The sequence below is a fragment of the Pipra filicauda genome, unplaced genomic scaffold (genome assembly GCF_003945595.2).
Source record: "Pipra filicauda isolate LSUMZ 115617 unplaced genomic scaffold, ASM394559v2 scaffold71_size5581439_pilon, whole genome shotgun sequence".
Taxonomy (NCBI): domain Eukaryota; kingdom Metazoa; phylum Chordata; class Aves; order Passeriformes; family Pipridae; genus Pipra; species Pipra filicauda.
This window is the reverse complement of record NW_024104887.1, coordinates 4,666,062-4,679,107: the sequence shown is the minus strand read 5'-3', so window position 1 is coordinate 4,679,107 and position 13,046 is coordinate 4,666,062. Positions and strand designations below refer to the sequence as shown.

Below are 13,046 nucleotides of genomic sequence, written 5' to 3'. Positions count from 1 at the left end.
TGTTACATGAGACCAGAGGCATAAGAGTATTTGATATAAGCGCTTTCTTGTAGTTGTTTTTCTCCAAGAGTCACAACCGTTTGTTTTTACTGGTTCTGAAAAAAACCCTGCCTGTTGCCTGCACTTGTTTTCCCCCTTGTTGTGCAGTCAAGAATGTGGAGTCTTTAACAGGACAAAAATTAAAGGTCAGTTTAAAAATCTTCAGAAATCAAGATGTCCCTAAAGATAAGTCCAACGTGAAACATCCTCTTGGCACAGAATTGCTACATGCCCTGGAAAGCTTAACACACCCTTGAGTGCACACCCTTTTTTGGCCAGGTATTGTGGGGACAAGGGCCAGGTGTGAAGAACATACCTGAGAGCCTGGTTACACTGGAGCAATCCTGTGGAACAGTGGAGGGAATTGGAAATCTCAGCCGTGCTCTCCTGGGGGCTGTGAAGCGCCTGAGATGTAGAGAGTGTTCTGCTGTCAGATGTAAAGAGTGTTCTTTACTGTCTCATCAATGAGCCTTTCATAAGGGCAGCCTGGGCTGTCTTTTTAAGGCTCTCAGCCTAACTTTGCTGTGGCAAAGTGACCATTGCAGCTCAAGGAGGTCTCACCAGCTGACACGAAAATGTTGGCTGGGATTTGTCCTCACGTTCCACTAGGAGCTGTGTTTGGAGACAGACGTAGGATGTAGCAGAGCTACAGATACAAAATTGTTTGTACATTTTGTCATAAACATCTCTTGCTGTCAGGGGAAAAAAAAAAAAAGTCTGGGTGATAAATCTGTCTAGCAATTTATATTGTGCTCGTTTCCGTGGCAGCTCTGGGACTGTGTCAGACTGTGTTTGCTCAGCAAGTGTCCCTGCACTGGGAGCTCAGAGCTCCTGGCCTTTTCCAAAGACAAAGCAGAGATGGAAAGATACCCCTCGCTGGTGATCACAGGGAAACATTCCAGTTCCATCACTTTATCCAAACCAGGCCTTTGTGATCATCGTTGTAGGAACTCCCTTTCATTTGTATAAGAAGGAGGAAAGTCTGTCTTTAACTGGGCTTGCAGGTTTTGCTGAAGGGATGGTGAAAAGTGTGTGTTGGAGCTACAGCTTAACACAGGTCCCTCTTGGCAGCCTGCTGGGACATTCACAGCTGCTCTGTGCAACTCTTTGCTGCTGAAACTGTTGGCCTGCAAGACATGAACGCCTACAGTTCTATGGGAATGCTTGGAAAATGAAGTTGAATGGCTCTTTCCACAGGTGCCCAGTATCTTCACAGTTTAAAACTGTCCAGTTCACAAAATGCAGCAGCAAACCATTGTGCCCCTTGGATCTCTTGCCCAGGAAGGGGAGCTGTCAGCCTGCCTTCTGCATTAGCACTGCCCATGTCGTGCTTCAGGATGTGGCTGTGTCTTTTCCTGCCCTTTCCGTGTCAGAGACGTGCTCAGCCTTGCTTTGCAGGTGTTGTTTTGTAGATTTAAAAGTCTGTCTTTTTTGTGCCGTGAAAAAAAGCAAGGGCATGACAGAAGAAGGACATAAGGACACAGCAGCTCTAATTTGTACATTTAGTTTCTATTTTGGGCTGTGGGAGAGGACTCTGCTCAGCAGAGGAGTCACAGGTTAAATGCTGTCCCTCTCTGTGGAGGGGAGCCCTGGGTCACCCTGTGTGAGGAGCCCTGCTCTGCCCCTTCTGTCCCTCCTCAACACTCCTGTCCATCCTTCTCTTCCAGACTGCAAACAGTTTAGTGCTGATCTGGCCTTATATAGTAATTTCCTATTATTAGAAACATTTCCTTGGGATCTTGCTCAGGGAGTAGCAGAGGGAAATCCTGTTTCCTCCATCTAACATGCAGGCAAAGCACCAGTGTTCACTCTTTCCTTATCTAGTGTGCATGGAACAAGAAGTTTTTGTTATGATATGCTTTCCAGTCTTAAGCCCTTTCTAACACTGAGCCTCTTTTCAGAAATGCAGGAAAAGAAATGAGAAGGAATAGGAACTGTCAGTGTGAGCTGTAAAGTGTTGTCTACAGCTTATATGGTCCCTGTTCTTTTACATCATCTTTTTCTCACTCAGGTTTCCTTGTCTGATGCTTTGGAAAACCAATTCTCTTTTCGTGTTGCTTTGTGTGAAAAGTGGTGTGCTAGGATATTTCACCTGAGTGTGCCAGGGATGGCAGAGAGCCAGTGGCTGTGTTAAAAACAAGGAACAGCTTTTAATTAAGGAGGGAGAAGGTTTTGTTCTGCGTGCAACGAGAACGTGTTTTGAAAGGCGAGATTGGTCACTGAAAGCACAGAGATATGCACAGGCTTTGAACACTTAATTTTTCCTGTGAAAACATTTTTTCCCCTTAAAAGGAAGATGTAGGTCCTGCCACTGGGAGTGACTGTTTGGAAAGTCAGTCGGGAGGAATGCACATGAGCTGAACTGAGTCAGGCTGTTTGTATTAACAGCTCCCTCCGAGCTGCTCTTGGTGCTCTTGCCACAGACACTGCAGGGGAGCTGCTTAAACTGATCCTATCAAAGCACGGGCAGAGCAATCAGAGGGAATTAACTGTTGTTTTTAAACTTTACTGTTGAAGTTAGTGCAACAATTACTGTTGGAATCAGGATGGGCAGAGTGTGTTTGCAAAATCAGCTGAAGAGGTGACCGGTCTCACAGCCCCATAAAACACTGACGGAGCCGTAACATGCGTGAGCAGGAGCAGCCACAGGCATGAGACAAACTGGCATCACATTAAGGGCATCTGGTAATTATAAAGTGGGACTTTGTTCTGATGGTCACTGTCAAAGCCAGTCATCCCTTTCTGTTTCACTGGTTCAGCAGAAAGCAACAACAAGGAAAATTTATCTTAATTTGTTAGATTAACCCAGTTTCTGTTTTCGCTCACGTCACAGACCCAGAATTATTGTGTGTGTGCGGGAGCCATAACTAAATACGAGCCCTGCGTATGTGCTTTTTAATCTGCTGCTTCTCAAACACATCCATCACCAGGAGCATCAAAACAGTGAACAGCCCTCACAGAGAAAACGTAGGAATCCAAGGAGAGGTGTGCATCTCCATCTTCGTTTTTTGTAATATTCCTTTTTTGTTATTTATTTGCGAAAGAGTGTGCTTGGGAAGAAAAGACGTTTCGTGTTCTCACTGTCGAAGCTTCCTTGGAACAAACAAAACCAGTATTGACAGTTTTAGGCATTATAAAAGCATAAATTAGAATCCAAAATAATAATCTAAATATTCTTTGTCTTCTGGTTTTTGAACCCTTTTGGCCACACCTCACGTATTTTTAAGGTTTTGCCTGTAATCCTGCAAACACAGTCACACAGAATCGGAGAATTCAGTCATGAAGTTTGCAGTAAAATTAAGGAACTTTCACCATCTTGAAACACCTTTTGAGTGAGTATAATGGACTTTTGATTTAACCTTTCTAGGTGTGCGGTTTCATAACTGGCCAGGAATGTTGTCTCTCCAGGGACCAATGTCCTGTGTTCAAACTTGTGTTCCTGGCTACTTGTTTGGAGCACAGCTGGCTGCTGTCCAGGTGGGGAAAGAGGAGATGCATTAATCCAGATAAAAACAGGGTAGAATCCAGACAATTCTTAGCAGAACTAATGATATGGGGAGGAGGTTCTGCCTTGTTATCAAGGCTGTTACAATATTTAGCATTGGCTCTTTGGCAGGGCATTGATTTACCCAGCTATCCTGCAGTCACATGTTCATCCTTTGCTGGAACAGGGCTTTTTTCCTAAGCAGTGGGATACATGTCCTTCAGAACCTTCAGTTTCTTCTATAGGGTGTCTTAGGAATGTGAGGCATTTTAATCAGTTTTGGATCAGTGTAATCTGGACAGCAGGACGTGGGTGACAGGTTAAGTTTCTATTTTTTGGTGAAGATGTTCCTCTGACCTGTGAGAGGAAGGGCTCTCGAATTCCTGGCCTGTTTAGGGTGGTTTCTTTCCCATGGTATCTTTGCCAAGTGCTTTCTAATTATGGAATGCGTGTGATTCTGTAGTTCTTTTGCAAGGCAGAAATAATGAATATTATAAAAATCCAGAAAAAAAAGGCTGAACTTGACATCTTTTGCTTTTGGAATAATGTAGATGTGATCCACGCCGATTTTTGAGTAGCGTGAACCCAAGCCAGCATCTTGTACCTCTGGATTTCTATTGTGCAGTGCAATCTGCACAGCACAGGGGAAGACTGGTTTGTTGGTGTTGGTTTCATGAGGCCAAACTCTTGTTTTATTTGTCAGCAGAGCCACTGCTTGTGGGTGTAGCTCAGCAAGTCCCGCTCGGCTCTGGGAGCCTGTCGGAGCAGGGCTGACAGGAAAGGTTTCCAGGCCCCTTGCTTTGAATGTGAAATTGTATGCAGGGAATCAGCTGCTTATCAGCACCGAGCAGAGCAATCCCAGTGCTCTAATCCAGGGTTTATATGAGTCACTTCTAACTGGTGAGGCCTGGAAAACTTGATTCATACCTCTGCCTGTAGTTGCCTGTTGTAGTGATCCAGACCTTGCCAGCCATCCTCAGCAGAAATCACAGACAAGGGCTGGGCTCTGCTGCTGGAAAGGAAGAGTCTAGTTTTATCACCTTAATAATCCAGGATCAAGATCTTTTAAAGTAAAATTATGCTGGTTATCTCTGCTTTCCAACTATTTTTTTCCCCTCCTAATTTAGGCTAACATGGAGGAGTGTTTTCCTCGCCAACAAAAGGTGGGCAGTGGTTTGACTGCAGAAAAAAGCATTTTGAGTAAAGGTTTGACAGTGAATAAATAAATAAAAGGGTTTTCCTGCATTAAAAAAAAAAAAAAAAGCCAAGGGAAATGTGTAAAAAATGTACTTCTAAATATTGGGCTGTTGTATATTCTTCTCTTATGTGGTATTTCAGTGATGTGTACTGAGAAGTGTTAGGAGATGTAAACTAGGGGAAAGGAAGTTGCTTACATGAAGATAACTCTGCTAATACTTAAAATTGCAACAGGACTTTTACTGACTGTTTGGCTACAACTAGATGGATTTGAGGAGTGATGGTGGAGCACTGACATTCTCCTCCTGAAGTTTTAGAGCCACCAGGACACAGTTTTAATTATACCTGGAAAACTCCTGGCTCGGGGCTCACCGTTATGATTCAGTAATGGCTGATGTGGCTCAGTTTGGGAAATACAGCTTGTATTGCCTTTGATCTTACCTGTGCTCCTGCACTGAGATGGGCTGGGAGTATTATTATCCATTTCCTTCAGTGTTCTGACAGACCAAAGCTAAACCCACCTCTGAAATGTGTCCTGAGGCTGCCTCTGTTAATAACTCACCCAACTGATTGATGATAAGTGAATAAAAATCCTGCCAAACTGTTGTTGTGCAAGCACTGAGAGGTCCTGCGAAGGATTTTCAAAATGGAGTGTGGTGAGGGCAGAGGAGCCGGTGGCTCCCCAGCGCTCCCAGAAGCCAAACTCCATCACAAATCCTTGGCACATTCTGCCTGTGCCGACTGACACCCACGGCAGCAGTGTGGGATCTCTGGGATCGATGCCTTGGGCCAGAGCTAATTAGAGGGGAGTGCTGCACCCAACCACTGACAACATCTGCTACGTGTGCTCGGTTTTAAATAGCCTCCTGTGTGAGTAGTGGCCGTGCATGGCCTTGTAGTGCTTTGCTTGGAAGCTTTTTAGCTTTTTGCTTTAAGTCTTTTTAGTTTAGAGCTCGACTTTACCCTTTCTGTAACAGAACTTGAACAAGGATGCATTTTGATAAGAAGGAGAACAAACAAGCAAACAAACAAAACCCCTTTTAAGCAGAGCTGACTGCAGGTGATGCTAGTCACGAAACATCAGCAGTTAAACTTGAGAATGATTTCATGGCTCTGCCTGTTCAATGGTTAGAGAATCTGCCTGATAGCCCATAATGTGAACTACCTGGAACACCTGAAGGGTGGTACCCTTTGGCTGGGCTTTGTAACAGATCTATAGCTTTATTTGCTAGACTTTTAATTCATTTTACTATGACTATGTAGCTTAGTCCACCGAGGAACAAAATAATTAATAGAATCATAGAATAATTTTAGGTTGGAAGGGACCTGTGGAGACCTCTGGTCCAACCTCACTTCCAAGCAGAGCCAATTTAGATCAGGTTGCTCAGGCATTGTCTGGTTGAGTCTTAAATATCTCCAAGGATGGAGTTTCACAACTTCCTGGGCCCCCTGTTCCAGTATTTGACAGCATTCACTGGGAAAAAGATTTCCCAATAACTCACTGGAATTTCCCTTCTTCCAGCTTATGTCCGTTGTCTCTTGTTGTTTTACTTTCTACCTAATGCTAGCAAAGGTTGTATGTACAGTATTTTTGTCAGAATGCTCATATCTCTGAAGGGGTGGGGTGGGGTTTTTCACACTCTTGGTGTACCTGTGGCCATAAATAATTTCGTGTGAGACCAAACTGATGGACTCAGAGACAGCAAACTGTGCTGCTTGTGTTTGCAAGGGCTGGGGACTGAGGGCAGCAGTGGCTGGAGTGTGTCCTACGAGGAGGGTCTTACTTGGTAATGCAGGTTATTTTGAGATGGGGACCTCAAGGACCTCCATACACAGCGTGTGGTTTTTGGGGGTGGATGCCTCAAAATTTATCTGGAATAAATTGCTGCTGAGCCACTATGCTAAAGCCAGGCTGGACAGGCCCTGGAGCAACCCGGTCTGGTGGAAGGTGTCCCTGCCCATGGCAGGGAATTGGAATGAGGTGATCTTTAATGTTCCTTCCAAACCAAACCATTCTGTGATTCTAAGCCCTTACAAGAGCCGACAAGGCAAACTACATCCTACCCCTGGACGCTTTGTGATCCTTTGATTTGCTGAGAGGGTGATTACAAGTATAATTTTAAGTCCAGGGGTTTTACTGTGGTTGGGGTGGGGTGGGGAGCCCTCTCCATGCTGCTGTTTCAGTACAATGACTTGCTGTACCGGAGCATATCCTGTCTGTGTGCTGGGCTCTGCACCAGGTTTTCCAGCGCCTGTGATTACTTTTCTTTCCGTTTTTCCCTGTCATTGGGCAGCGGGAACTCCGCAGGCAGAGCACAGCTGACTTCTCTTGGACTGCCTCTGTCTGTGCACGTCGGTCTCTCCTCGTTGGGAGGGGAGGAGAGTTCTTCGCCTTCTCCTTGGAAAACGCCCTCTCCAGGATGCTCCAGTAGGAGCTGGTGGGAGGGAGGGAGTTCTGACTGCACCGAAAATGTCATGAAAAAAAAAAAAAAGGCAACTGACAGAAGAGAGAACTTGTCCTCAGATTGCTGCTTTTTGCAGCAGCGTAAACTAAGTGTCTGCAAGTGCTGCGGGAGCTGCAGGAGGCAAAAATGAAGTTCAGAGGCGGGGTAAGATTTATTTAACTCTTCTGGTGGCTTCACAGCTTTCAGATGTGTATCTGCTCTGAGAAGAAGGGGGAGATACATTTTTGGGGTTTCAGGACGTAAGTGAAATGCTTCAGCCTGCTTTGCAAAAGACCCCTTCACTGGAAAGTTATGTGAAAGGAGGTGAAATGGGATTAAAAATGCCAGGAAATACCTGCTTGGAGGAGGAAGCCAAGGTGGGAGTTGAGAAAGTGGGAAGAGAGGGAGAAAGTTGTGCTCTTAGCTAGGAGAGAAGAAAGGGTGGAGCTTTTTCTTGGGTGGAAGGGGTATGAGGATGGGAAGGTGCCGTCCTGGGGTTGGGCTCTGCTCCTGCCCTGCCCAGGGACCTGGGCTTCTGTCTCTGTCACTGCCATCCTAGGGAATGGCAGGAAGTACCTGCTTAAGGACTCGCTGCTGCTCAGTTCCTCCAGGAATTTACTTTAGGAAAACTTTGTCCATGTTTTAGCAGCAACCAGAACGCCTGGCTCTGTGCGCTGCATCTGCTGCAGCAGGACAACCTCGGGAGCTTGGGAAAATGAATTTGTGGCAAAAGATTGGGAGGACTAGCATTGTTACCTGGAAAAAGAGATGAGTAGGAGAGGAGGAAAAAAACCCACATATCCAGCAGTGCCACAGAGAAAGCAGCTTGTGAGTTCCCTTTTCTGTGTTGTAGCTTAGGAAGAGGGACATTCAGTTAAGTTAAAAGTTGCCAAAGAGATGCAAAGATTATTTTCATACAATGTATAATTGGGCCACGGAATTCACTGACTGTGGAAGATGTTGAGGTCAAGAATGAGGGAATGTTACAAAAAAGTGTGTGGGCTTTTTGCCTGCTCAAGGCTTTAATTGGTAAACTTACCAAATTTAGGAAGAGAAGGATTGAAAGCGTCACGTCTGTAGATTTAAGCAATTCTCTGTTGAAGGTGAGTTAGCATGGGGCTGGAATATCTTATACCTGCTCTATCCAGAGATCCTTGCATGTTTTCCTGCATAGTCTGGTGTTGACCACCACCTGAGAAAGGGTCTTAGTGATGAAGGGAAGGGGACAGAGCTGTTGGAGGACCTGCTGAGTCCCTCCCTACGACAGCACATCCAGAGGTGGAGATGACAGGGATTGAGAGGCCTGTGCTTGGATTTCTATTGGCAAGGGGGATGCTGGAGGCAGGAAACCTCCATACAGCTCTGGGCATGGAGAAAGGTTGTCAGATGTGATAGGTGAGAGTGTGATAGGCAGAGGTGTTGTCTGGGGTGGTGCTTGATGTTCTCCGAGGGAACATGTGGGTGTGGAAGTGCCCTTCACATGCCCCGGGAATGCACGGGAGGGCTTGTTCTGTTTGGAAAGTTTTACTGTCTTTGAAAGACATCGTGGTCTGAAATGGTTGTGTGGGGTGTGTGGAATCCAGTAGGGAAGGGGGGAGGGCAGAGTGCTGCAAGAGTGACGGGGTGAGCCCTGTGGTGTGGGCAGTGAGGGACCAAGTGCGGCAGAGAACGGGGGTACAGGGGTACCCCATTGCTGCAAGGGGCACGTCCATCCCTCGGCTCTTACCTGTGGAATAGCATCTGAGTTGCTGCCCCCACTCACCTGCTCACTCTGATCAGCATCAAAACTCACTTGCAAGGGCAACAAACTGAGGTTTTGCATTTTTTTGCCTTTTTTTTTTTTTGTTGTTTTGATGCTGTTTGTCTTCTGAAGCTGCTGTGGGATGCACAGGCCTGTGGTCACAGGTAGTACTGCCAAGCAAACTGTCAGCAGCAACATCTTGTAACCAGCAGCAGCTTGTGTCCTCTGCTCAGGAGCAAAAATGTCAGCTCCCTAAATATAGAAATTCAGTGTATTTGCTTTTCCAGCCCCGGTGATCTTTCTGGTTTGCCCTTGTTCATTTTTTGTACTGCTGTTTTATATTTAGCCTGTTGATTGAAATATCAACCTTCCCCATCTTAGAGGTAAACATTTTTCCTCTCCTTCAAATCAGTTCTTACAGCTACCTTTTCCTTTTCACTGCTAATTGCTTCTCTTCCTACCTTATCCCCCTGCAAAGTAAAATGTAGAAAATATAATTATGTTATTAACATTGGACAAATGATATCACCTGCTTACCATGCATATCTCCGTGGCTTTGTTTTGTTTCTGGCCCATCATAATTTGCACTTTTAATTTCCATTGGAGCTCCTTAGATGGATTCTTACTATTCTAAATCTTGCAGATGTCAAGTGTCATTGATTAATGTATTGAGTCACAATTAATTACAGCAACATCTGCACCCACCATTGCTGTTTTTCTAAAGATTAAATTTTACATTCATGGTTGTAACTCCCCACGTCCTACCTGTATTTGATAAATACTTAAAATGATTCCCACAATGTGATCCATTGCTCATATTTCCTATTCTGCTTTGCATTTTAGGGTGAGAGATTAAATGACTCTGTAGGTTGGAAAGTGAGGGAGGCAGAACTTTAACTTTGAGGTATTTTGCTATTGAGGATATAACAAATCTTCGTGAGAGCAGAATAAACTGGCTTCCCCTGTATTTCCAATTATTTTAGGTTTTAAAGTGTTTCAATTTGTCCCTACTTAAAATATGGAGGACTTCAAAATAATTACAAGAATTAGTCAAGGATGTAGCATTTCTATTTCTTTAATACAATTTTTGAATGGTGTATCCCATAGTTAAATCCTTCCAACATCTGGTTTAGGATGGGAAGGGAAGTATCAGGGAGGGAGAACCAGGTTCTGAGCATGGCAAGTGCTCCCTGACTCCAGACATTCCATTGTTGGTGATGTATTGCTCTAAAACAAGCAAAACTAAAATGTTATTCTGCTATAAATGGTCCTTGAGTGGCAGCTGCTGACATGGTAACTTTTTTTGCAAGTTAAAGTTGTTTCCTTTAACTCTGCTGGTCTCTGTTATCAGAGTCATTACCTGGTTTTGATCCCAATCCCTTTGACAGTTCTGATTTTCTCAGGCTGTCTTTTGGGAAATCAGTTAAAAAGCAAAATAAAACATTTCCTTCTGTTATTTAATTTTTCCAACTAAACAAGCCAAACGTGTCATATAAATAATTAGCTCAGCTCAGGTGGCTTCAGAATGGGCAGACAAATCCATGTGGTTGGTTGCAGAGGATTTTTATGGGAGAGCCAGAGCTGCCTATCTGGGAACCTTCTTTCCCACCCAAGCTGTTGACTAACAGAGTTGGTTGTGTCCAAACTGTGCAGCTGATTTTCAGTGTGGCAGGAGGAAGGAGGGTCCTAAGTGGCTGCACTTCAGTCTGTCAGGGATTCGCTGGCAGACAAGTGCTTGACTAAGATCCCTTGGTTCCGGTCCACCTCCGTTGTTTTCATTATTGCTTTTTCCATGCAGAGGGAAAGGGGAGCTATCCCATTCTGCACCTCGGGAATTGAGGCCCTGGATAAAACAGTTGATTTCTGTCTGCTCTGCTGTCTAGCCCAGGCCGTGTCCAAACCCTTTCCCGGACTGTAAAGTGGAGTAGAAATCAAAGGAATTTTCTTTCCTTCCTGCAGCTTTGGCATGACAGTGGAGAATGTCAGACTATCCAGGAGACAAATGTTTTTTAACTGCCACCTCCCCACAAGGAGTTCGTTCTTGGTTCAGACTTGTATTGTCTTCCAGAATCTAATCTGAATTTCCCTTCCCACTCACATTTGGTTCTTGCCTGTTCTTCCGTTCCCGGCTTTGTAACTATTTCTGGAACCTGCAGATCAATCATCTTTCACTTGATACCAAGATAAAGGTGCCTCTTTCCATATGGCACCCGCTTCCTGTGGTTATTTAAGTGCAAGTCTCCTAAATGGATACGATCTAACCTGTAAAAATACATTGCCAGAAGAAAATATTAAAAGATACATTTTTAGATGTTGGAGCAGAAATCCTGTTTACTTTGGGACTTTTCTTTCTAATTATGGAGTTTCCCTGCTCCATCCAAAACCATCCACTTTGAGAACTCCAGGTGTTTTCATGTGCATCACTCATGGATGCTCCAGGAAGGAGAGGGGGTTGCTGATGCTCCAGGTGCTGCCTGTTCTCTCAGTGGTCAGCAGCACTTGTGTTTCTGGAATTGCTGTGCCAGCATGGACTACCCAGGTACCCCTCTGGGAATGAGTCCTTCTTATACCCGTTGAGCTGGATCTTCCGTGGCCATGGACCAGCTGATGGACAAAGCCAGGGGGAACTTCTTGCTCTGTTCACATCAGCCCTGAAGCCCTGTGCTCATGGCAGAGTTACCCTCCATCTTCCAGCACACAAGAAAATTTCCCCAGTGTCCTCAGGCTGGCTGACTCGGACACTTGGGATTTTGTTGTGCAGAGCAAAAGGTCCTGTTTTTCATTGTTGAGGTGTATGAGCTCTCCAAGTCCTAAGCAGAGGAAAAACTTTATCATACTTTGGCATTTAGTTTAAAAGAAAAATATGTGTTTACACCTTCACAATACCATGTCAGCGATTTACTAGTTCAGTTTAGGAAACTCTTTGGTACAGTCTTGAGTGGTTTTGTACTCCCAGGAGCTCAAAGGTATTTTCTGGTCTTGTTGACTCTTGTATGAATACAAAGAAAGGCTGGAACCTCAGCCAATGTAAACCTGGCTCTGCAGGCTGCATTCAGCAGCACCAATTTACACCAGCGGAAAGTCTTTCCCAAAATTTAATCACAGGGAGGGAAAAGGCATGTGGAAGTAGTACCGTGTTGGTAATTGCACTGGCCTGGTCCCCACCATTCGGGAGTGACGGCTTTTCCCTTCCTGGCCGGGAGCCACTGTTGTGCTGACGGCTCTGGAGAAGAGATTAAAAGCAAAGAGTGGGTTAAAATAGTGTGGGAATGAGTCCCTTGAAACGGTACCATGGGGTGGGTTTGAGAAATGTGGTGGCAAGAGTCAGCTTGTGCACTCTCGGGTAGCAGTGACCAGCAGGACAGCGGGTTTAGTGCGGGATGAAAGGCGAGTTTGAGGGAAGGCACGGGCACTCCTAAGCCCACAGGCACCAAGATCACATGGAGATTGCTCAGATTTTTGCAATTCACTGTTTGCAGCCTGTGCTGGGTGTGGCATTAGCACTGTGTATCCATCCTGCAATGCTTGGGATCCTCAGCCTGGGCCTCCTTTTGATCCCTTTAGTCCGGGCTCAGCTGCACATGGTGGAGCTGACCTAAATAACTTACTGTCAGTGGGCACCTATGCTCCCTTTCCTCCTTTCCCTGGGTCTGACACTCACCCAACCCCACTGTAAGGTGATTCAACTCACAGCCTGGACAGAAAACCACCAGCTTCTTTTCCTGGTCCTTGTTTTGCTGATTTAGTGAGTTACATTAGTTTGGGTTAGAGGCAGGTCATTGTGTAAGCTGGTGCCGGGGAGGCAGCAAAGCCCAGAGGAGGGGACATATTCAGTTTGGTGCTGAGCTCTAGGCTGCACCTGACCTGCCTCTGAGGTGGTCATTTCACAAGCACTGAAAGACAGCAGGAACTGGCCTTGCAGCTGAATTCTTGCTCATCCCTGACTCCACTGTGGTTCCCCATCACCATATCTGTGGCCACTGTGAGCGATTACATGTGGAACCAGTGTGGGAAAATGACCTGAATTAAAGCAATTAAAAAAAAAAATCAATCTAAGTTTTAATGCCTGTCAGATTTCCAGTCTATCTTATTGCACAAGCCAAAGGATGCAGCTGCACAGAGGGCAGGAGGGATGGTCCCT

The 13,046-nt window shown here is 45.3% G+C and overlaps 1 protein-coding gene across 7 annotated transcripts in view; it reads left to right on the top strand.

The window, feature by feature from the left end:
* The window catches only part of MYO1C (myosin IC), a 54,903-nt gene that overhangs the window by 18,757 nt on the left and 23,100 nt on the right, over positions 1–13,046 (top strand). The window contains exon 1 of one of the 7 annotated variants that reach the window (XM_027725907.2): positions 7,220–7,329. The exons of the other annotated variants lie outside the window; for them this stretch is intronic. Within the exon in view, the coding sequence (XP_027581708.2) occupies positions 7,312–7,329 (18 nt within the window). The 5' untranslated portion in view covers positions 7,220–7,311. Of the gene's footprint in view, positions 1–7,219; positions 7,330–13,046 lie in introns of those variants that run through there. 7 annotated transcript variants of the gene reach the window in all.